General features: G+C 47.4%; 1 protein-coding gene across 1 annotated transcript in view; it reads left to right on the top strand.

Moving 5' to 3' along the window:
* Positions 1-26601, top strand: part of kcnh6a (potassium voltage-gated channel, subfamily H (eag-related), member 6a) — a 352557-nt gene that overhangs the window by 317881 nt on the left and 8075 nt on the right. The window contains exons 7-8 of the mRNA XM_060848575.1: positions 12828-13253; positions 25970-26373. Coding sequence (XP_060704558.1) covers positions 12828-13253; positions 25970-26373 — 830 coding nt within the window. The remainder of the gene's footprint in view (positions 1-12827; positions 13254-25969; positions 26374-26601) is intronic.

Genomic DNA, 26601 nt, shown 5'->3' with positions numbered 1-26601 from the left:
TTTCCAAACATAGACTGGGAATGCCATAGTGTTAAGGTTTAGATAGAGAGGAATTTGTCAAGTGCGTACAAGACAATTTTCTGATTCAGTATGTGGATGTACCTACCAGAGAATGTGCAAAACATGACCTACTCTTGGGAAATAAGGCAGGGCAGGTGACTGAGGTGTCAGTGGGGGAGCACTTTGAGGCCAGCGACCATAATTCAATTTGTTTTAAAATAGTGATGGAAAAGGATAGACCAGATCAAAAGTTGAAATTCTAAATTGGAGAAAGGCCAATTTTGACGGTATTGGGCAAGAACTTTCAAAAGCTGATTGGAGGCAGATGTTCGCAGGTAAAGGGACGGCTGGAAAATGGGAAGCCTTCAGAAATGAGATAACGAGAATCTATTCTGTCAGGGTGAAAGGGAAGGCTGGTAGGTGTAGGGAATGCTGGATGACTAAAGAAATTGAGGGTTTGGTTAAGAAAAAGAAGGAAGCATATGTCAGGTGTAGACAGGATAGATCGAGTGACTGTTTAGTAGAGTATAAAGGCAGTAGGAGTATACTTAAGAGGGAAATCAGGAGGGCAAAATGGGGACATAAGATAGCTTTGGCAAATAGAATTAAGGGGAATCCAAAGGGTTTTTACAAATACATTAAGGACAAAAGGGTAACAAGGGAGAGAATAGGGCCCCTCAAAGATCAGCAAGGTGGCCTTTGTGTGGGGCCACAGAAAATGGGGAAGATAATAAATGAGTATTTTGCTTCAGTATTTACTGTGAAAAAGATAGTGAAGATATAGACTGTATGGAAATAAATGGTGACATCTTGAAAAATGTCCATATTACAGTGCTGGATATCTTGAAACGCATAAAAGTGGATAAATCACCGAACTCTGTGGGAAGCTAGAGAAGTGTTTGCTGGGCCTCTAGCTGAGAAATTTGTATCATCGATAGTCACAGGTGAGGTGCCGGAAGACTGGAGGTTGGCTAACGTGGTGCCACTGTTTAAGAAGGGTGGTAAGGATAAGCCAGGGAATTATAGACCAGTGAGCCTGACCTCAGGGGTGGGCAAGTTGTTGGAGGGAATCCTGAGGGACAGGATGTACATGTATTTGGAAAGGCAAGGACTGATTAGGGATAGTCAACATGGCTTTGTGCATGGGAAATCATGTCTCACAAACTTGATTGAGGTTTTTGAAGAAGTAACAAAGAGGATTGATGAGGGCAGAGCAGTAGATGTGATCTATATGGACTCCAGTAAGGCGTTCAACAAGGTTCCCCATGGGAGACTTATTAGCAAGGTTAGATCTCATGGAATACAGGGAGAACTAGCCATTTGGATACAGAACTGGCTCAAAGGTAGAAGACAGAGGGTGGGAGAGGAGGGTTGTTTTTCAGACTGGAGGCCTGTGACCAGTGGAGTGCCACAAGGATCGGTGCTGGGTCCTCTACTTTTTGTCATTTACATAAATGATTTGGATGTGAGCATAAGAGGTACAGTTAGTAAGTTTGCAGATGACACCAAAATTGGAGGTGTAGTGGACAGCGAAGAGGGTAACCTCAGATTATAACAGGATCTGGACCAGATGGGCCAATGGGCTGAGAAGTGGCAGGTGGAGTTTAATTCAGATAAATGCGAGGTGCTGCATTTTGGGAAAGCAAATCTTAGCAGGACTTATACACCTAATGGTAAGGTCCTAGGGAGTGTTGCTGAATGAAGAGACCTTGGAGTGCAGGTTCATAGCTGCTTGAAAGTGGAGTCACAGGTTGATAGGATAGTGAAGGCGGTGTTTGGTATGTTTTCCTTTATTGGTCAGAGTATTGAGTACAGGAGTTGGGAGGTCATGTTGCGGCTGTACAGGACATTGGTTAGACCACTGTTGGAATGTTGCGTGCAATTCTGATCTCCTTCCTATCGGAAAAATCTTGTATAACTTGAAAGGGTTCAGAAAAGATTTACAAGGGTGTTGCCAGGGTTGGAGGATTTGAGCTACAGGGAGAGGCTGAACAGGCTGGGGCTGTTTTCCCTGGAGCATCGGAGGCTGAGGGGTGACCTTATAGGAGTTTACAAAATTATGAGGGGCATGGATGGGGTAAATAGGTAAAGGATTTTCCCTGGGATCGGGAGTCCAAAACTAGAGAGCCTAGGTTTAGGGTGAGAGGGGAAAGATATAAAAGAGACCTAAGGGACAACGTTTTCACACAGAGGGTGGTACGTGTATGGAATGAGCTGCCAGAGGATGTGGTGGAGGCTGGTACAATTGCAACATTTAAGAGGCATTTGGATGGGTATATGAATAGGAAGGGTTTGGAGGGATATGGGCCGGGTGCTGGCAGGTGGGATTAGATTGGATTGGGATATCTGGTTGGCACGGACGGGTTGGACCGAAGGGTCTGTTTCCATGCTGTACATCTCTTATGAGTCTATGCTGCTTTCTACAAATTACTGTAGAAACCAAAGGAATTCCCCACGTTCCTGACGAGAGATTTTGTTCTCTCCAGTTTGTACAAAAGATTCCTTTTCTTCTTAAAACCATTGTATGAATTAAAAATCCCTTTTAACTTTATTGCTGCTATCAATAAATAACTCTTGTTGCAGTTTTCATCTTCCTCTTGCCTGTCAATTCTAACCCTAAAGTCTTCACCAAATATTTGACCTTTATATGTGTCCGCTATTGATATTGAATGGCAGTGTTTGAGATGGGTTTTCATGTGGGTTTCACACTGTCATTCACAAGTTAGTTTCATTACCCTAGAAAAGCAGTTCATGCTCATTTCCTTTCTTCCTTGCCTTCCTGCTTCTGCTGCCTGGTCACTTTAGTTTCTCACTGGAGTAATAAGCATCAGTTGTAGTTCAGTGGTAGTGTCTGTTCCTCTGAGGCAGCAGTGTGTGTGTCAAGCCTGGCCTCTGAGGTTCAGCACGTAATCCAGGCCCTCACTTCAGTCTAATGCCTGAGGGAGTGCCAGCTCTCTGGGTGACTCCACAGCCCGTGGATTGTTGTGGTTCAAGAGGGCAGCTCAGCACAATCTCCTGAAGGCACGTTAGGGAGTAGCAGGGCCTAGCTACTGTCTCTGACATCTCAGGATACACGTTTAATAAACCAACAAACTGAGACAATGATTGAAAGATAAATGTTGACCAGTGTACTGGGGAGGACAGCGTGCTGATCTCGCAGATCAGGATCCAGAATTGGGCGGCACAGTGGCACAGTGGTTAGCACTGCTGCCTCACAGCGCCAGAGACCCGGGTTCAGTTCCCGACTCAGGCGACTGACTGTGTGGAGTTTGCACGTTCTCCCTGTGTCTGTGTGGGTTTCCTCCGGGTGCTCCGGTTTCCTCCCACAGTCCAAAGATGTGCGGGTCAGGTGAATTGGCCATGCTAAATTGCCCGTAGTGTTAGGCAAAGGGGTAAATGTAGGGGTAGGGGTGGGTTGCGCTTCGGCAGGTCAGTGTGGACTTGTTGGGCCAAAGGACCTGTTTCCACACTGTGAGTAATCTAAAACAAAATCCCCTCCAGCCGTGCAGCACTCCCTCAGTATTGCATCAGAAACATGCCCCCACCAGTAGTGCAGCACTGCATCAGAAACATATCCCCACCAGCAGTGCAGCACTCCCTCAGTACTGCGTCAGGAACATATCCCCACCAGCAGTGCAGCACTCCCTCAGTACTGCATCAGAAACACGTCCCCGCCAGCAGTTCCGCACTCCCTCAGTACTGCATCAGAAACACGTCCCCACCAACAGTGCAGCACTCCCTCAGTACTGCATCAGAAACATGTCCCCACCAACAGTGCAGCACTCCCTCAGTACTGCATCAGAAACATGTCCCCACCAACAGTGCAGCACTCCCTCAGTACTGCGTCAGGAACATATCCCCACCAGCAGTGCAGCACTCCCTCAGCACTGCATCAGAAACATGTCCCCACCAGCAGTGCAGCACTCCCTCAGTACTGCATCAGAAACATATCCCCACCAGCAGTGCAGCTCTCCCTCAGTATTGCATCAGAAACATATCCCCACCAGCAGTGCAGCACTCCCTCAGCACTGCATCAGAAACATGTCCCCACCAGCAGTGCAGCACTCCCTCAGCACTGCATCAGAAACATGTCCCCACCAGCAGTGCAGCACTCCCTCAGTACTGCATCAGAAACATGTCCCCACCAGCAGTGCAGCACTCCCTCAGTACTGCATCAGAAACATATCCCCACCAGCAGTGCAGCACTCCCTCAGCACTGCATTAGAAACATGTCCCCACCAGCAGTGCAGCACTCCCTCAGTACTGCATCAGAAACATGTCCCCACCAGCAGTGCAGCTCTCCCTCAGTACTGCATCAGAAACATGTCCCCACCAACAGTGCAGCACTCCCTCAGTACTGCATCAGAAACACGTCCCCACCAGCAGTGCAGCACTCCCTCAGTACTGCATCAGAAACACATCCCCACCAGCAGTGCAGCACTCCCTCAGTACTGCATCAGAAACACGTCCCCGCCAGCAGTGCAGCACTCCCTCAGTACTGCATCAGAAACACGTCCCCACCAACAGTGCAGCACTCCCTCAGTACTGCATCAGAAACATGTCCCCACCAACAGTGCAGCACTCCCTCAGTACTGCATCAGAAACATGTCCCCACCAACAGTGCAGCACTCCCTCAGTACTGCATCAGAAACATGTCCCCACCAACAGTGCAGCACTCCCTCAGTACTGCGTCAGGAACATATCCCCACCAGCAGTGCAGCACTCCCTCAGCACTGCATCAGAAACATGTCCCCACCAGCAGTGCAGCACTCCCTCAGTACTGCATCAGAAACATATCCCCACCAGCAGTGCAGCTCTCCCTCAGTATTGCATCAGAAACATATCCCCACCAGCAGTGCAGCACTCCCTCAGCACTGCATCAGAAACATGTCCCCACCAGCAGTGCAGCACTCCCTCAGCACTGCATCAGAAACATGTCCCCACCAGCAGTGCAGCACTCCCTCAGTACTGCATCAGAAACATGTCCCCACCAGCAGTGCAGCACTCCCTCAGTACTGCATCAGAAACATATCCCCACCAGCAGTGCAGCACTCCCTCAGCACTGCATCAGAAACATGTGCCCACCAGCAGTGCAGCACTCCCTCAGTACTGCATCAGAAACATGTCCCCACCAGCAGTGCAGCTCTCCCTCAGTACTGCATCAGAAACATGTCCCCACCAACAGTGCAGCACTCCCTCAGTACTGCATCAGAAACACGTCCCCACCAGCAGTGCAGCACTCCCTCAGTACTGCATCAGAAACACATCCCCACCAGCAGTGCAGCACTCCCTCAGTACTGCATCAGAAACATGTCCCCACCAACAGTGCAGCACTCCCTCAGTACTGCATCAGAAACACGTCCCCACCAGCAGTGCAGCACTCCCTCAGTACTGCATCAGAAACATGTCCCCACCAGTAGTGCAGCTCTCCCTCAGTACTGCATCAGAAACATGTCCCCACCAGCAGTGCAGCACTCCCTCAGTACTGCGTCAGGAACATATCCCCACCAGCAGTGCAGCACTCCCTCAGTACTGCATCAGAAACATGTCCCCACCAGCAGTGCATCTCTCCCTCAGTACTGCATCAGAAACACGTCCCCACCAGCAGTGCAGCTCTCCCTCAGTACTGCATCAGAAACATGTCCCCACCAACAGTGCAGCACTCCCTCAGTACTGCGTCAGGAACATATCCCCACCAGCAGTGCAGCACTCCCTCAGTACTGCATCAGAAACATGTCCCCACCAGCAGTGCAGCTCTCCCTCAGTACTGCATCAGAAACACGTCCCCACCAGCAGTGCAGCACTCCCTCAGTACTGCATCAGAAACATGCCCCCACCAGCAGTGCAGCTCTCCCTCAGTACTGCATCAGAAACATGAATCAGCTAAGATTCCACTGCATGTCCATGCCATCTGTGGTCCAACCAATGAACACTCGATAGGCCACACTAGAGTGCCACTTGCCTGGTCACCACATCATCGGCAGCATCCTGTCTGGATAAGGAGGGTTCTGAGCTGCCCCACGGGTTTGCTGCCTGAGCTAGAGGGAGGGTCTGAACTACCGAGAAAAAATTGGACAGGAAGGAATTGTTTTCCATGGAGCAGTGAGATTCGGAGGGAACCTGACAGAGGTGTGTAAGATCCTGAGGGGTGTAGATAGGGTGGATTGGAAAACACTTTCCCATTTAGTGGAGGGGTCAATGGCCAGTGGGCCTAGATTGAAGGTGTGAGGTCAAAGCTACCCAGTGGGCACTGCCAGTGTAACCCAGACCCAGCAGGAGCCAATCCACTTGAGTGAAGGATGTGCAGAAAGTAACACAGAGGAATTATTGAGTTGTGTGACCGCAAAACGTTGTCTGAAGGGTCTAAGATATTCAGTTACGCAGTTGTTAATTGAAAGGGAACAGGGTGAGCTTTGCACTTTAGTTTGGAAAATGTATCACTTGCCTGATAATGAAACTAGCCTTCCCTGAGCTAGCACGCTGCCTCATTTAGTTTTTGTTAAACCAGAGTTTTCATTAATTCGTGAACAACTGACGTCAGGTTAGGTGAATTGGACAGGTAACAGGCAGAAGGGTTCTCTTGTCTCTGAGATGGGAACATTATTGTGATTCCTGTGGAGCTGGGGAAACCAAAATAACCCAAATTTACTGAATTTACTTACATAGCGAAGCCACTTGTCAAGATTTTATTTTTTATAAGTTTAACAGTCAGATCAGAATCAGTATAAATATGAATTAACAGGCAAATTGTGGTCATTATAAATGATAAACTGTACGTTAAACAGCAAACATAACAGAGATCATCATCAAGTCTGTACAATATGGAAGGAGGCCATTCAGCCCATTATATCCATACTGGCCTGCTGAACAGCATTCCACTCAGACGCCTCTGTAACCCTGATTCCCCATAGCCAATCCAATCTTTGGGCTGTGGGAGGAAACCTACACAGACACGGGGAGAATGTGCAAACTCCACACACAGAGGTATCCAAGACTGAAATTGAAGCCGTGTTGCTGGCACTACGAGGCAGCAGTGCTAATCACTGAGCCAACCTTGGCTGAGAGCTAACAGAATGACTGGACAGCCCACCCAGCACAACCGACCTCAACGTCAGCCACAGGTATCATCAAAACTCTGATCCTTCAAATTCCCGTTTCTTCAGGGATCTCGTCTCTGAATGTCACACGACTGCAGCCTCCTAATCACCGGAATGACACATTTCGACAGAAGGTCCTCATTTCTGTTGTTGTTGGTTCTGCTGATGTGGATGCACAAGAAACACATTTATCTCAACCCTCAGTAACAGCCCTGTGCACCAGCTGGCCAGTTCGGGTTAATCAGTTCCTTGTAAATACCTGACAAAAATGGCTGTGACCTTTTTTCTCCTTTGTCTTCATTCAGCAGTCTTTACTAACACCATGATCTTTACTCTGAACATAGTCACCTGGTCTAGTCCTGGGTTATGGGATCACTCCTGGCCTGCAGCATTCATCAGATTCCCCAATCGCAGGGTCCCCTAAATCACCTACAACTGTCGTTCAGTAAGGACCAGTCAGGGACCAGTAAAGGGAGCAGGAGCTGAGACCGGATCTGACAACCACCCCCTCACCTTGCCCCCTCCCCCTCACCATCCCCACCTTCCACCCCCCAACACCACACACACACACACACACACACACACACACACACACTCACACCCATCATCAATCCCTCTCCCCCTCACCATCCCCACCTTCCACCCCCCCAACACGACACACACACACACAGACACAAACATCACCACCACCATCATCTCATCCTCTGCCCTCCCCCCCCCCACCCCCCTCATTCGCCCCCCCCCCTTTCAGTGGTGCTGAACACTGTTGCAACCTTCTCTCTCTGGGGCTGTCCCAACACAGAAACATAGAAAGTAGGAGTAGCTGTAGGCCACTCGGCCCTTCATGCCTGTTCCACCATGCAGTGTGATCGTGGCTGATGGTCCAACCCTGTACCCTGCTCTGCCTTCTCTCCATACCCTTTGACCTATTTAACCCTAATATCTAATTCCTTCTTCAAGAACATTCAATGTTTTGGCTTCAGCTGCTGCCCGTGGCACAGCCCTCTGGGTGAAGACATTTCTCCTCAGCTCAGTCAGAAATGGCCGACTCCATATCTTTAGACGGTGATCCCTAGTTCTGGACTCCCCAGCCATTAGGACCATACTTTCTGCATTTACCTTGTTCCAATGTCATAGATTTCTCTGAGATTTAGTGGCGGATGTTCATTCTGCTCCGTGATGTTTGAGGTGACTAGGTGGTTCAGTGACACACTGCTGCCTCACAGCACCAGCTGCCCACGTTCAATTCTACCCTCAGGCAACTGTCTATGTCTTTGCACAGTTTCCCTGTACCCTTGTGGGTTTCCTCTGGGTAGTCTGCTTTCCTCCCACAGTCTAAGGATGTGCAGATGAGGTGGATTGGCCATACTAAATTGCCTATAGTGTTCAGGGCTGTGTAGGTTAGGGGCATTAGCCACAGGAAATGCAGGGATGGGGTGGGTCTGGGTGAGATGCTCTTTGGAGGGTCAGTTTGGACTTGTTGGTTGGGTTGGCCTATTTCCACACTGAGGGGATTCTTGGACAACATTCTCTCTCTGTTGAGGGTTGTTGAAGGGCATTAAAATGTGATTTGATGTTTATGATCATTTGTTAGCGACTTGTCTTGACAAGGTGTTTAGGGAGACAGCTTCACCCTATCTATTGAGGTTGGACAGGACGTTGGTGAGGTCTCACCTGGAATACAGTGTCCAGTTCTGGTCACCCCATTATAGGAAGGTTGTTATTAACCTAGAGAGGGCTCAGAAGAGATTTCCCAGGATGTTGCTGGGACTGGAAGGTTTGAATTAGACAGAGAAACCTGGACCTTGATCCCTGGAGCTTTGGAGGCTGAGGGGTGACCTTGTAGAGGTTTATAAAATCATGAGGGGTATAAACAGAGTTAATGGTTGGTGTCTTTTCTCTGGCATGGGGGACTCCAAGACTAAGGGGCATTTTTTAAGGTGAAAGGAGAAAGAGTTTAAAAGACACGAGGGACAGTTATTTTACCCAGAGGGTGGTTTGTGTGTGAAATGAGGAAGTGGATACAGTTACAGCATTAAAATGACATTTGGGTAAGGACATGAAGAGGACAGTTTTGCAGGGACATGGGCCAGGAGCAGGCAGCTGGGACTAGTTTAGTTTGGGATTATGGTCAGCATGGACTGGTTGGGCCGAAAGGCCACTTTCTGTGCTGTCTGACTGTATTGAAGTTGTTCTGCTGCTGCGATGCTCATCTCAAGCGTGAACCTGCAGTTACCTTTCCTGCTGTGACATTTGGTGCTCAATTCCATCCCTTTACTCAACCTTTCCCTGACCCAGGAACCGAGGGAAGTAAAATCAGCCAAGGTTCCTGCGCCCTATCTCTCTCCTGTGGCTGGGCTCCTATCCCTCCCTCACTGTGGGGAGAAAGCTGAGAGGTGGGGGGGGAGACAAGGAATATCAGAAAATAGCCCTTTCTTTCTAAAATATGGCTAACTCAAGGAGAAGGAGCCCAGGGTCCTAGATATTTGATACCTTAACTCAAGGCCAGACAACACAAAGCCAGACTTCGTTGGCACAATAAATTGAAAAATAAGGATCATTCCAAGGTCCCATTCCAGGGGAAGAAGTCATAATTATCTTGTTTTTGTTACTGCAAAAAATGTATGTTACCCAGTGCAATGAGGCAACTAAGACATTTGATAAGGTTCCCCACGGTAAACTAATAGAGAAAGGGAAGTCACATGGTGTGCAGGGTGTTCTAGCAGGTGGATAAAGAACTGGTTGAGCAACAGGAGACAGAGAGTAGTAGATGAAGGGAGTTTCTGGAGATGGAGAAAGGTGACCAGTGGGTGTCCCACAGGGGTCAGGGCTGGGGCCACTGTTGTTTGTGATATACATAAATGATCTGGAAGAGTTAAAACTCACACAACACCAGGTTATAGTCCAACAGGTTTAATTGGAAGCACACTAGCTTTCGGAGCGATGCTCCTTCATCAGGTGATAGTGACCAGATGACGACCACCTGATGAAGGAGCGTCGCTCCGAAAGCTAGTGCTTCCAATTAAACCTGTTGGACTATAACCTGGTGTTGTGTGAGTTTTAACTTCGTACACCTCAGTCCAACACCGGCATCTCCAGATCTGGAAGAGGGCACTGTTGGTATGATCAGCAAGTTTGCAGATGGCACGAAGATTGGTGGAGTAGCAGAAAGCATAGGGGACTGTCAGAGAACACAGGAGGCTATAGATAGACTGGAGAGTTGAGCAGAAAAGTGGCAGATGAATTTCAATCCAGACAAATGTGAGGTGATGCATTTTCGGATCACCACCACCATCACCACCATCATCATCACCACCACCATCACCACCGCCACCATCACCACCACCACCATCATCACCACCACCACCATCATCACCACCACCACCATCACCACCACCACCACCACCATCACCACCACCACCATCATCACCACCACCACCATCATCACCACCACCACCATCACCACCACCACCACTACCATCACCACCACCACTACCATCACCACCACCAGCACCATCACCACCACTACCATCACCACCATCACCACCACCAGCACCATCACTATCACCACCACCACCATCACCATCACCACCACCATCACCATCACCACCATCATCACCGCGACCACCATCACCACCACCACCATCACCACCATCACCACCACCACCATCACCACCACCACTACCATCACCACCACCACCATCATCACCACCACCACCACCACCATCATCACCATCACCACCACCATCACCATCACCACCATCACCACCATCACCACCACCACCACCATCACCACCGCCACCACCGCCGCCACCACCACCATCACCACCATCACCACCATCACCACCATCACCACCATCACCATCACCACCACCACTACCAGCAACAGTGTGTACCATCCTCAAGATGCACTGCAAGAACTCACCAAGAGCTCCTTCCAAACACATGACCACTATCTTGTGGAAGGACAAGGGCAGCAGGTACATGGGAACACCACCCACTGCAAGGTCCTCCCCTCCCCCAAGCCACTCACCATCCTGACTTGGAAATATATTGTCGTTCTTTCACTGTCGCTGGGACAAAATCCTGGAATTCCCCCTTTAAGGGATCAACCCACAGCACATGGACTGCAGTGGTTCAAGAAGGCAGCTCACAAAAACAAAGTTTGATGGATCTTTGTTGGACAAGGGAAGTTAGGGAATTTGGAGCTAAAGTGGATAGATTAGATTACTTACAGTGTGGAAACAGGCCCTTCGGCCCAACAAGTCCACACCGACCCTCCGAAGCGCAACCCACCCCTACCCCTACATTTACCCCTTACCTAACGCTACGGGCAATTTAGCATGGCCAATTCACCTGACCCGCACATCTTTGGACTGTGGGAGGAAACCGGAGCACCTGGAGGAAACCCACGCAGACACGGGGAGAACGTGCAAACTCCACACAGTCAGTCGCCTGAGGCAGGAATTTAACCCGGGTCTCAGGCGCTGTGAGGCAGCAGTGCTAACCACTGTGCCACTGTGACGGAGGAGAGAGTATTATCACTAGACTGTTAATGCAGAGAGCCAGGTAATGGTCTGGGGATCCTGGTTTGAGTCCTGCCATGACAGGTGGTGGAATGTAAATCCGATAAAAGTCTGGGATTAGGATTGGAATGGTGACCATGAAACTGTTGCCTGTTGTTGAGTCAAACCCAATCTAGTTCAGTCATGGGCTTTAGGGAAGGAAATTGCTGTCCTTACCTGGTCTGGCCTACATGTGACTCCAGACCCACAGCAATGTGGTTGACTCTTAACCACCCTCTGGGATGGGCATTAGACGCAGGCTGAGCCAGCGAATGAATAGAAAGAGAATTGACACAAGACATGGAATGGCCTTTTCCTGATCCTGTGTTGCTGCATTGGTTGAGTGCTGAGAAGATTCCGAGTCCAGATGTAGGTCCATCATTGTTAGTATATCCACTGATCAGAACTCCTTAAACACCCTGCAGGTGTACCGCTGAGAGGAGAGGTTTGGGTAAACCATGGGCAGTATGGGTCGCCAACCTTTCTAGAACATTCTGGAGTCTCAGGGAAATCTCCTGAGCACAGCTATCTGTAACCCAGGAGGAATCTGGGTTCCCAACCTGTCACCCAACCATGACACCCAAAAACAAATCATATCAGAGCCGGTTTGATGGAGAGGTTAGAGGTGAGAGGGTATGGGATGTGACCTCCAGGGTGACAGCTAAACAGAGTTGACAATTGTCCCGGGAGCACCGAGTAAAACAAAGGTGTAAAATATAACCTGCAGTGATTCCCATCTTTAAAATCGAAGCAATCATTTTACTGTCTATTGTTCTTTATTGTCTGTGCATGGCCATTGTCCAGTTCCCCTCAGCTTCTCATGGTCAGATTATCGGATTTAATGATATTGCTTAGGAGATAACACTTGATGAGAGCCCTTCCTCTTATTCAACATCGCACCATGGGCTTTTTTTCTCTACGTTAGAATCAAAGTCAGTGCCTCTGACCATCCCTCAGTACTGCCTTGAGTGTTAGCCTGGTTTCCAAACCTCTCTGAAATGAGGCTTGAACTCATTAACTTCTGAAGAAAAGGAGTTCCTACTGACCCCTGACTAACACTAATCACAGCGACCAGCTGGGCAGGATCTGTCCACTCAGCACATGGGGACTCTGGGGCCTGACAGGGGTTAATAACCACTTGTCATTATTTCTTCTGTGCCCATAGGTCCTCTCGCTTGGAGCTGATGTACTTCCAGAGTATAAACTGCAGGCTCCTCGTATTCACAAGTGGACAATTCTGCACTATAGCCCCTTCAAGGCAGTCTGGGACTGGCTCATCCTCCTGTTAGTCATACACACCGCCATCTTCACCCCTTACTCTGCTGCCTTCCTGCTTAATGATCAGGAAGAGGAGAAGCGTCTGGAATGTGGCTACTCATGTAACCCACTGGCCGTTGTGGACCTGATTGTCGACATCATGTTCATCATCGACATCATCATTAACTTCCGCACCACCTACGTCAACGAGAATGATGAGGTGGTGAGTCACCCAGCCAAGATCGCCATCCACTACTTCAAGGGCTGGTTCCTCATCGACATTGTGGCTGCCATTCCATTTGACCTTCTCATCTTCAGGTCTGGCTCCGATGAGGTAAAGGACAAATGTTACAATGATGCCTTTCCAGTGCCCTGGTTCAAAATGGGGCCTGTAAGACCAGGGCCCTCCTGCACTCACACACATAGACATATAGATACTCACACATAAACATATATACCCACACATAAATATATAGATACACACATGAACATATAGATACTCACACATAAACATATAGATACACACACATCGACATATAGATACTCACACATAAACATATATACCCACACATAAATATATAGATACACACATGAACATATAGATACTCACACATAAACATATAGATACACACACATCGACATATAGATACTCACACATAAACATATATACTCACACATAAATATATAGATACACACATGAACATATAGATACTCACACATAAACATATAGGTACACACATAAACACACATATAAACATATAGATACATACACACACACATAAACATATAGATAGATATACACACGCATACACAAACATATAGACACGCACATAAACACATAAACACACACATAAACATATAGATACATGCATAAACATAGATACACACACATAAACATATAGATACATGCATAAACGTAGATATACACATTCTTAAACATGTAGACACACACATAAACATATACACACACACGAACATATAGATACATGCATAAACATAGATACACACACACATAGACACACACATAAGCACATACACATAAACACATAGATACACACATATAAACACATAGATACACACATATAAACATATAGATACACACATAAACATATAGATACACATATAAATGCATAGATACACACACACTTATAGACACATACAAACACATATACACATACATAAACAAAGAGATACATAGACACAAACATATTGATACACACATAAACATATAGACATGCATAAACATATATACACACATAAACATTTAGATACATACACACATAAACATAGACATACACATTGACATATATACACACACAAACATATAGATACATATATAAACATATAGATACTCACACTTAATCATATAAATATATGCACATAAACATATATATGCACACATATAGATATGTACGCACACAAGTATATAGATACACAGACACAAAGAGATACACCCACACAAGTGCACACACAAACATATGGATATGCACACACATTAACATATAGCCATACAGAGATACAACATACATAAACATATAGATATATAGATACACAGATACACTCACAGACTCCCACACACATTCACATAGTCACATGTATACAGCTGCCCACATAGATATACACACACTCACAAACATAAACATATAAATACACACACAAAAACATATAGATGTATACACACAAACATATAGATACACACATAAACACATATATACACACACACGCGCACACAGACATATAGGTACTCACATAAACATAGATACACACACAAACATAAACATTTAGACACGCACACACACACATGTATGTAGATAAATGCACAGAACTGCAGACACATGTAATCAAGATACAAGCTGTTCTGCTATAATGCATGTTCCATCAGCGTGAATTGGCCATAACGTGAATGGCGAATTATGGTGTTTTTGGACAACACAAGCTTTCTGCTGAATGGGTCATCTTTTTATATAGCACGAGGTTACAGAGGAATACACCTGTCAGGTTATTGCAGAATGACCTGCATATACCACATGCAGACGAAGATGTAAACACACATACATGTCGACACATATACCCAGCACACGCATACACACATCTGCACACACAGTCATGTTTAAAAAACCCCATTCGCCATATATATCTTTCAATAAACAGATATACATGTGAACAAAGATACATAGTTTGACACACACCAGACTAATGAACACCAGCACATATTCACCTTAATCTCTATAACAACAGGGATGGCATGGTGGCTCAGTGGTTAGCTATGTTGCCTCACAGCGCCAGGGACCTGGGTTCGATTCCAGCCTTGGGCAACTGTCTGTGTGGAGCTTATACACTCTCTCTCTGTCCACGTGGGTTTCCTCTGGGTGCTCTGGTTTCCTCCTGCAGTCCACAGGTATGCAGGTTAGATGAATTGGCCGTTCTACATTGCCTACAGTGTTCAGGGATGTGAAGGTTAGGTGCACAAAGTTATAAATAACACAACACCAGGTTATAGTCCAACAGGTTTATTTGGAAACACTAGATGCATTTGCCAGGGGTAAATATCGAGGAATAGGATAGAGGAATAGATCTGGGTGGGTCACTCTTCAGAGGGTCATTGTGGAATTGTTGGGCCAAATGGCCTGTTTTCACACTGTGGGGATTCTATGATACACAGAGACACACACACAGACACACACACACAGAGACACACAAACACACACACACAGACAGACACACACACGCACAGAGACACACACACACTCACACATACACACACTCACACTTACACACAGACCCCCACATACAGACACACACACATAGACACACACACAGATACACACACAGACACAGACACAAACACACAGACACAACAGACACACACACACAGACTCACACATACACACACTCACACAGACACAACAGACACACAGACACACACACAGACACACACACGCAGACATTCACACACACACACAGACACACACACACACAAACACAACAGACACACAGACACACACACACACAGACTCACACACGCAGACATTCACAGACACACACACACAGACACACAAGCCTCCGGGGCCCCAGGCTGCTGTCCGGTGAGCAGCAGCTGTTAGCTACAAGCTGAGACAGCTCTTATTATTCTGTCTTGGTATATTCTTTCCCTCGATGTGGGCATTGCTGGCTGACCCAGAATTTGATGCTAATGTGTTATTACTTTTGAGAAGGTGCTGGGGAACTACTTTCTGCAGTTTAGGGGTTGCAGGGATGTTAGCAAAGGAATTTGGGAAATTGACCCAGTAATTGTGCAGGAACAGAGGTACAGTTCCAAGGCAGGATTCTGAATGGTTCAGCATCGAATGTACAGGTGGGGGTTGTATCTGTTGGCCATGTCCTTCCAAGAGGTAGGTCACAGATTTGTTAGGTGCTGACAAATGAGCCTTGGTGCGTCTTGGAGGTGGGGCAGGGACTGAACAGCAGAACTGACAAAAGTCAACTTTCAGGTTCACCAGATAGTGTCCCAATATCACCTCCAAGAGATACAGGGGACTAACAGATGCCAGTCAGTGTACGGAAATCTGCCTGAGAGAGAGAGGGGACTGAGAGACACCAGTCAGTGTACTGATATCTCCCTGGGAGAGAGGGGACTGAGAGACACCAGTCAGTGTACAGATATCTCCCTGGGAGAGAGGGGACTGAGAGACACCAGTCAGTGTACAGATATCTCCCTGAGAGAGAGAAGACTGAGAGACACCAGTCAGTGTACTGATATCTCCTTGAGAGAGAGAGGAGATTGAGAGACACCAGTCAGTGTAAATGGATAGACCAGATCTAAAAGTTGAAGTTCTAATTTGGAGCAAGGCCAATTTTGACAGTATCAGGCAAGAACTTCCAAAAGGATTCGTCTGTTTGAGGACGTGGCTGAAGAGCTTCAGGGCAGCTTCCAAAAGCTGATTGGGGGACAGATGTTCGCAGGCAAAGGGACGGCTGGAAAATGGGAAGCCTTCCGAAATGAGATAACGAGAATCCAGAGAAAGTATATTCCTGTCAGGGTGAAGGAAAGGCTGGTAGGTATAGGGAATGCTGGATGACTAAAGAAATTGAGGGTTTGGTTAAGAAAAGAGAATGTTAGGACAGGATAGATTGAGTGAATCCTTAGAGGAGTATAAAGGCAGTAGGAGGATACTTAAGAGGGAAATCAGGAGGGCAAAACGGAGACATGAGATAGCTTTGGCAAATAGAGTTAAGGAGAATCCAAAGGGTTTTTGCAAATATATTAACAAAAGAGTAACTAGGGAGAGAATAGGGCCCCTATTTCAAGATGGTGACATCTTGAAAAATGTCCAGATTACAGAGGAGGAAGTGCCGGATGTCTTGAAACGGGTAAAGGTGGATAAATCCTCAGGACCTGATCAGGTGTTGCCTGGAACTCTGTGGGAAGCTAGAGAAGTGATTGTTGGGCCTCTCACTGAAATATTTGTATCATCGATAGTCACAGGTGAGGTGCCGGAAGACTGGAGGTTGGCTAATGTGGTGCCACTGTTTAAGAGGGGTGGTAAGGACAAGCCAGGGAACTATAGGCCAGTGAGCCTGACCTCAATGGTGGGCAAGTTGTTGGAGGGAATCCTGAGGGACAGGATGTACATGTATTTGGAAAGGCAAGGACTGATTAGGGATAGTCAACATGGCTTTGTGCTTGGGAAATCATGTCTCATAAACTTGATTATGTTTTTTGAAGAAGTAACAAAGAGGATTGATGAGGGCAGAATGGTAGATGTGATCTGTATGGACTTCAATAAGGCGTTTGACAAGGTTCCTCGTGGGAGACTGATTAGCAAGGTTAGATCTCATGGAATACAGGGAGAACTAGCCATTTGGATACAGAACTGGCTCAAAGATAGAAGACAGAGGGTGGAGGGTTGTTATTCAGACTGGAGGCCAGTGACCAGTGGAGTGTCACAATGATCAGTGCTGGGTCCTCTATTTTTTGTCATTTACATAAATGATTTGGATGTGAGCATAAGAGGTACAGTTAGTAAGTTTGCAGATGACACCAAAATTGGAGGTGTAGTGGACAGCGAAGAGGGTTACCTTAGATTACAACAGGATCTGGACCAGATGGGCCAATGGGCTGAGAAGTGGCAGATGGAGTTTAATTCAGATAAATGCGAGGTGCTGCATTTTGGGAAAGCAAATCTTAGCAGGACTTATCCACTTAATAGTAAGGTCCTAGGGAGTGTTGCTGAACAAAGAGACCTTGGAGTGCAGGTTCATAGCTCCTTGAAAGTGGAGTCACAGGAAGATAGGATAGTGAAGAAGGCGTTTGGTATGCTTTCCTTTATTGGTCAGAGTATTGAGTACAGGAGATGGGAGGTCATGTTGCGGCTGTACAGGACATTGGTTAGACCACTGTTGGGATAGTGGGTGGCACGGTGGCACAGTGGTTAGCACTGCTGCCTCACAGCACCAGAGACCTGGGTTCAATTCCCGCCTCAGGCGACTGACTGTGTGGAGTTTGCACATTCTCCCCGTGTCTGCGTGGGTTTCCTCCGGATGCTCCGGTTTCCTCCCACAGTCCAAAGATGTGTGGGTCAGGTGAAGTGGCCATGCTAAATTACCCGTAGTGTTAGGTAATGGGGTAAATGTAGGGGTATGGGTGGGTTGCGCTTCGGCGGGTCGGTGTAGACTTGTTGGGCCAAAGGGCTTGTTTCTACACTGTAGGTAATCTAATACTGCGTGCAATTCTGGTCTCCTTCCTATCGGAAAGATGTTGTAAATTTGAAAGGGTTCAGAAAAGATTTACAAGGATGTTGCCAGGGTTGGAGGATCTGAGCTACAGGGAGAGGCTGAACAGGCTGGGGCTGTTTTCCCTGGAGTCAGAGGCTGAGGGGTGACCTTATAGAGGTTTATAAAATTGAGGGACATGGATAGGATAAATAGACAAAGTCTTTTTCTTGGTGTCAGGGAGTCCAGAACTAGAGGGCATAGGTTTAGGGTGAGAGGGGAAAGATATAAAAGAGACCTACGCGGCAACTTTTTCACACAGAGGGTGGTATGTGTATGGAATGAGCTGCCAGAGGAAGTGGTGGAGGCTGGTACAATTGCAACATTTAAGAGGCATTTGGATGGGTATATGAATAGGAAGGGTTTGGAGGGATATGGGCCGGGTGCTGGCAGGTGGGACTAGAGTGGGTTGGGATATCTGGTCGGCATGGACAGGTTGGACCGAAGGGTCTGTTTCCATGCTCTATATCTCTTTGACTATATGACACCAGTCAATGTACAGATATCTCCCTGAGAGAGAGAGAGAGGGGGGACTGAGAGACACGAGTCAGTGTACAGATATCTCCCTGAGTGAGAGAGGATGAGAGACACCAGTCAGTGTACAGATATCTCCCTGGGAGAGAGGGGACTGAGAGACACCAGTCAGTGTACAGATATCTCCTTGAGAGAGAGGGCACTGTGAGACACCAGTCAGTGTACAGATATCTCCTTGAGAGAGAGGGCACTGTGAGACACCAATCAGTGTACAGATATCTCCTTGAGAGAGAGAGAGAGAGGGGGGACTGAGAGACACCAGTCAGTGTACAAATATCTCCTTGAGAGAGAGAGGGGACTGAGAGACACCAGTCAGTGTACAGATATCTCCCTGAGAGAGAGAGGGGACTGAGTGACACCAGTCAGTGTACAGATATCTCCCTGAGAGAGAGAGGGGACTGAGTGACACCAGTCAGTGTACAGATATCTCCTTTAATATTTTTCTGATTGTTTGATATTGACTGAATTCCTAGCCCCTTTTCAACAGCAACATTGCCATCAGCAGTGCCAGTGTGAATATTGACCGATCTGTTGGTGAGAATATTTAGTCATCTGGCAGACATTCTGAGGCAGATTTGTGAAGCTAGTATCACAGCGACATTGTGGAGGTGAAACGGGTTGCTTGGACCTCACCAATCCATCCAGCGCTGAGCAGTTACCCTGGCAACAGATTGGCTCCGCGCTGCAGTAATTGTGTCAATGACTGTGATGTCAGTTCACTGTCTAATGCACTGTCTGTGGGATCGACCAAAGGTTCCATCTACATCTTGATATAATCCTTACAGGCACTTTGTGTGGATTCAGCAAGTGTTCCCTGGAGAGAATAAACATTGATACCTGCCACTCCCAATCTAAATCATACATCAAAGCATCAGCCTTTGGATATACAAACGTTCCCTTCGTTCATTGGAGCTACACTGAGGGTGTTTGTTGTGGACTTTACTTTCAGTTTTTTGTCAGCAGCTGTGACTCAGTTGCGCAGTGTCGGTCTTCCCTCTGAGTCACCTGGTTCAGGTTCAGGCCCAGTAAAGGTCACTATGCGCTGGCAGGGCTGAGGGAGTGCTGCACTGCCAGCAGTGCTGGCTTTGATTACCAGCTTAAAGCAAGGCCCCGTCTCTCTCTTTAGGTGGCTTTGAAAAGATTCTACTGCACTCAGTGAAAAAGAGCCAGTTGCGGGAAAGTTGGGACATGTTCAGGGAGAGGGAACGGCAGGCAGATCTGTTTTTACTGAGCACACCGGCCTTTCTGCTGTTTCAGGCCTGGGGCTTATCTGTCCCAGGAGATTAAGAGCTCATTGTGTGAATAAAGTTATTCAAAGTTGATGAACTGGGAAAGGTTGTTTTGACAAGGTATTGTCTTTCCAGAGGATGTTTGCAGGAAAGGAATGGTTTTTTTTCATTGAAAACTCTTCTGAGATTTTAGCCCTAGAGAAGGGTTTATGCCCGAAACATCGATTCTCCTGCTCCTTGGATGCTGCCTGACCTGCTGCACTTTTCCAGCAACACATTTTCAGCTGAGATTTCAGTACACCAAGGCTAACGGGCTGTTCCCTGCTGCTGATGGTTACAAATACTCAAATCAATCTTGTCTTTGACTAGTTCAACGTTTATTCTCTTCAGAAGGGTCATCTAAAAGCCCAGGCCTTTCACACAAAGCAACAACACACCAGGGTGTGAGACCGGAAACACAGACCATGAGCTTCCTTCACTCGTGTGTATGAGGAGAATTTGCAGAGAGTGGGAATGGGAGGGAGGGAACCCTGCACATCCGGAATGGAAGGGATGGGATCCTGCACATCCGGAATGGGAATGGATGGGTGCAGCCCCAACAACACTCAGGAAGGTCAACACCATCCAGGACAAAGCTGCCCACTTGATTGGCACCGCATCCTCAAACACCCCCTCCCTCCCCCACCCACACTCAGTAACAGCAGGGTGTACCATCCCCTCCCCCCCCACCGACACTCAGTAACAGCAGGGTGTACCATCCCCTCCCCCCCCACCGACACTCCGTAACAGCAGGGTGTACCATCCCCTCCCCCCCCACCCACACTCAGTAATAGCAGTGTGTACCATCCCCTCCCCCCCCACCCACACTCAGTAACAGCAGGGTGTACCATCCCCTCCCCCCCCCACCCACACTCAGTAACAGCAGTGTGTACCATCCCCTCCCCCCCCCCACCCACACTCAGTAACAGCAGGGTGTACCATCCCCTCCCCCCCCACCCACACTCAGTAACAGCAGGGTGTACCATCCCCTCCCCCCCCCCACCCACACTCAGTAACAGCAGTGTGTACCATCCCCCCCCCCACCCACACTCAGTAACAGCAGTGTGTACCATCTACACGGTGCAGAAATTCATCAAAGATCCTCAGACAGCTCCTTCCAAACCTACAGCCACTTCCCTCGGGAAGGACAAGGGCAACAGATACACGGGAACACCGCTCCCTGCAAGTTGCCCTCCGAGCCCCTCACCATCCTGACTTGGAAGTATATCCGCCGTTCCTTCGCTGTCTCTGGGTCAAAATCCTGGAATTCCCTCCCTAAGGGCATTGTGGGTCAACCCACAGCACAGGGACTGCAGCGGGTCAAGAAGGCAGCTCACCCCCACCTTCTCAACGGGGCAACTAGGGACAGGGTAATAAATGCTGGAACAACCATTGACACCCGGGTAAACTTATCAAATCAAAAAAAGGCCTGGAGTTAATGGAACCAATCCCTACAGGAAACATCGTGAGTGAAGTGATTGAGCTGTGGGAGGGTGCCACGTGTTTAACTCTCAGCCATGGGACCACTTGGCCTTGTTATTTTGGGGAGTGGAGCAGGCCGGTGTGGGATAGCTGTGCTACAGAGACCCATTACCCCTGAGACCGTCACAATTTCCTGCTCACTCAGGTATACAAAAGGACTAGAGAGGCCTCCAGTGAGTTGGCGATTATTGACAAAGGTGGGAACGCGGAAGACCACACAGAGGAAATTCTTCCAAATGTCCCGACGATGCCACCCAGGCTCACCCCCAGCACTACACCCCCACTCACCCCCTACCACCCCCACTAATGCCCACTGTCCCCACTCATCCCCACCCCACTGCACTCACCCCCCATGTTCCCACTCACCCCCGAGTGTGTGTATGTGTGCGTGCGTGAGTGTGTGCATGCATGAGTGTGTGTGTCTGTGTATACGTGTGTGCGCACACGCACGCGTGTGTATATGTATGTGTGTGTAAGTGCATGAGTGTGTGCGTGTGAGTGTGTGTGTGCATGCATGCGTGAGTGTGTACGTGTGAGTGTGTGTATGTATATGTGTGTGCACACATGCATGTGTGTGTATATGTATGTGAGTGCGTAAGTGCATGAGTGTGTATGTGTATGTGAGTGTGTGTGTGTATATGTGTATGTGAGTGTGTGTGTGTATATATATGTGTATGAGTGTGTGTGTGTATGTGAGTGTGTGTGTGTATATGTGTATGTGAGTGTGTGTGTGTATATATATGTGTATGAGTGTGTGTGTACATGTGTGAGTGTGTGAGAGAGTGTGTGTTGTGTGAGTATATGTGTCTGAGTGTGAGTGTGTGTGTCTGTGTGTTTGTGTGTGTCTGTGTGTGTGTATATGAGTGTGTGTGTATGTGTGAGTGTGCGTGTGTGTATATGTGATTGTGAGTGTGCATTTGTGTGTATATGTGAGTGTGTGTGTGTGTCTGAGTGTGTGAGTGTGTGTTTGAGTGTGTGTGTGTGAGTGTGAGTGTGTGTGTGAGTGTGTTTTTGAGAGTGAGTATGTGTGTCTGTGAGTGTGTGTGCGTGTGTGTATATGCACGTGTGTGTGTATATGTGAGTGTGCATGTGTGTGTATGTGTGAGTATGTGTGTGTTTATGTGATTGTGAGTGTGTGCATTTGTGTGGAAATGTGAGTATGTGTGTGTGCATGTGAGTATATATGTAAGTGTGTATGGGTGTGTGTGTCTGAGTGTGTGTGTGTAAGTGCGTGTGTGTGTGTGCATATATGTGAGTGTGTGTGAATATGTAAGTGTGTGTGTGAGTGTGTATGTGTGTGTCTGAGTTTGTGTGTCTGAGTGTGGGTGTGTGTGTGAGTGTGTTTTTGAGAGTGAGTGTGTGTCTGTGTGTGAGTGTGTGTATATGTGCGTGTGTGTGTGTGTATGTGAGTGTGTATGTGTGAGTATGTGTGTGTATATCTGATTGTGAATGTGTGCATTTGTGTGTATATGTGAGTGTGTGTATATGTTAGTGTGTCTGAGTGTATGTGTGTGTTTGTGAGTGTGCGTGTGTGTTTATATGTGTGTGTGTGTATGTGTGTCTGTGAGTGTGTGAGTGTGTGTGTATACGTGCGTGTGTGTGTACATGTGAGTGTGTGTATGTGTGTGTGTATGAATATGTGTGTGTCTGTGAGTGTGTGTGTGTATGTATGTGAGTGAGTGTGTCTGTGAGTGAGTGTGTGTGTTGTGTGTATGTGAGTGTGTGTGAGCGTGTGTGTCTGTGAGTGTGTGTGTGTGTGTATGTGAGTGCGTGTGAGTGTGTGTGTCTGTGAGTGTGTGTGTGAGTGTGATTGTGTATATGTGATTGTGAGTGTGTGCATTTGTGTGTATATGTGAGTGTGTGTGCATGTGTGTATCTGTGAGTGTGTGTGGGTGTGTGTGTGTCTGAGTGTAAGTGTGTGTGAGTGTGCGTGCGTGTGTGTGTTTGTGAGTGTCTGTGAGTGTGTGTGTGTTTGTGTGTGTGTGAGTGTGCATGTGTGTGTGTGTGTATATGTGAGTGTGTGTGTGAGTGTGCATGTGTGTGAACGTGTGAGTGTGTATGTGTGTATATATGTGATTGTGAGTGTGTGTATTTGTGTGTATATGTGTGTGTGCGTGAGTATATATATGTGAGTTTGTGTGTATGTGTTTGTGAGTGTCAGTGTGTGTATATCTGTGTATGTGTGTGTGTGCATATGTGTCTGTGAGTATGTGTGTGAGTGTATGTGCATGTATGTATATGTGCGTGTGCATGTGTGTGAATGTGTATGTGTGTATGTGATTGTGAGTGTGTGTATATGTGAGTGTGTGTGTGTGCATGTGAGTATATATGTGAGTGTGTGTGGGTGTGTGTGTCTGAGTGTGAATGTGTGTCTGTGAGTGTGTGTGTGCGCGTGTGTGCATATATGTGTGTTTGAATATGTGAGTGTGTGTGTCTGAGTGTGTGTGTCTGAGTATGAGTGTGTGTTTTTGAGAGTGACTGTGTGTGTCTGTGAGTGTGTGCATGTGTAAAAATGTGTGTGTATGTGTGTATGTATATGTGAGTATGGGTGTGTGCGTATATGTGATTGTGAGTGTGTGCATTTGTGTGTATATGTGAGTGTGTGTGTGTGCATGTGTGTATATATGTGAGTGTGTGTGGGTGTGTGTGTGTCTGAGTGTGAGTGTGTGTCTGTGAGTGCGTATATGTGTGTGTGTGTTTTTAAGAGTGCGTGTGTGTGTCTGTGAATGTCTGTGAGTGTGTGTGTGTTTGTGTGAGTGTGTGTGTCAGTGTGTGTGTGAGTGTACATGTGTGTGTATATGTGCGCGTATGTGTATATGTGAGTGTGTGTGTGTATGTGAGTGTGCATGTGTGTACGTTTGAGTGTGTGTGTATGTGTGTACATATGTGATTGTGAGTGTGTGCATTTGTGTGTATATGTGTGTGTGCGTGTGTGTATATATGTGAGTTTGTGTGTATGTGTTTGTGAGTGTCAGTGTGTGTATATCTGTGTATGTGTGTGAGTGTATGCATATGTGTGTGTGAGTATGTGTGTGAGTGTGTGTATGCGTAAACGAGTATGTGTGTGTGAGTGTGTGCATATGTGTGTGTGAGTATGTGTGTGTATATGTGTCTGTGGGTGTGTGCGTGTGTGAATGTGTGTGTGTATGTGTGTATATATGTGTGTACATGTGAGTGTGTGTATATATGTAAGTGTGCATGTGTGTGTGAATGTGTGAGTGCGTGTGTGTATTTGTGATTGTGAGTGTGTGCATTTGTGTGTATGTGTGTGAGTGTGTGCGTGCATGTGTGTATATGTGAGTGTGTGTGTGCCTGAGTGTGTGTGTGTGAGAGTGTGTGTGCGTGTGAGTTTGTGTGTGTGTGCGTGTGAGTGTGAATGTGTGTGCGTGTGTGTATATGAGTGTATGTGTGAGTGTGTGTGTATATGTAAGTGTGTGTGTGTGTATGAGTGTGTGTGTATGTGTATATGTGTATGTGTGTGAGTATGTGTGTGCATGTGTGTATATATGTGAGTGTGTGTATATGTGAGTGTGTGTGTGTGTATGTGTGTGTGAGTGTGTGTGTATGTGTGTCTGTGAGTGTGCGTGTGTGTTTTTGAGAGTGTGTGTGTGTGAGTGTGTTTGTGTGAGTGTGTGTGTCTGTGAGTGTGTGTGGGACTGTGCATGTGTGTGTATATGTGCGCATGTGTGTGTATATGTGAGTGCGTGTGTGTATGTGAGTGTGCATGTGTGTGTATGTGTGAGTGTGTGTGTGTATGTGTGTGTGTATATATGTGATTGTGAGTGTGTGCATTTGTGTGTATATGTGAGTGTGTGTGTGTGCATGTGTGTATATATGTGAGTGTGTGAGGGTGTGTGTGTGTGTGAGTGAGGGTGTGTATGTGTGTAAGTGTGAGTGTGTGTGTGTGTGAGTGTTTGAATGAGTGTGTGTGTGTGTTTGTGTGTGTGAGTGTATCCAGCTGTGACCCTGATATAATGTGACTGTTGTATTCCAGACGACCACTCTGATTGGGCTCCTGAAGACCGCTCGCCTACTGCGCCTGGTCAGGGTAGCTCGGAAACTGGACCGTTACTCGGAGTATGGAGCTGCCGTGCTCTTCCTGCTCATGTGCACCTTTGCTCTGATCGCCCACTGGCTGGCGTGTATCTGGTACGCCATCGGGAACGTGGAGAGGCTCTACATGGTTCACAAAATAGGCTGGCTGGACAACCTGGGAGACCAGATCGGAAAGCGCTATAACAACAGTGACGCCTTGTCTGGACCCTCGATCAAGGACAAGTACGTGACCGCGCTCTACTTCACCTTCAGCAGCCTCACCAGCGTCGGATTTGGGAACGTTTCACCCAACACCAACTCAGAGAAAATCTTCTCCATCTGTGTCATGTTGATTGGATGTAAGTCTCACAGCATTTCAACCATCACTCTCTACACCATCCCCATCACTCTCTACACCGTCCCCATCACTCTCTACACCATCCCCATCACTCTCTACACCGAACCCATCACTCTCTACACCATCCCCATCACTCTCTACACCATCCCCATCACTCCCTACACCATCCCCATCACTCTCTACACCATCCCCATCACTCCCTACACCATCCCCATCACTCTCTACACCATCCC

The sequence above is a fragment of the Hemiscyllium ocellatum genome, chromosome 32 (assembly GCF_020745735.1).
Source record: "Hemiscyllium ocellatum isolate sHemOce1 chromosome 32, sHemOce1.pat.X.cur, whole genome shotgun sequence".
In the NCBI taxonomy this organism is placed as follows: Eukaryota; Metazoa; Chordata; class Chondrichthyes; order Orectolobiformes; family Hemiscylliidae; genus Hemiscyllium; species Hemiscyllium ocellatum.
Note: the sequence above shows the minus strand (reverse complement) of the source record. Positions and strands in the feature narration are given on the sequence as shown.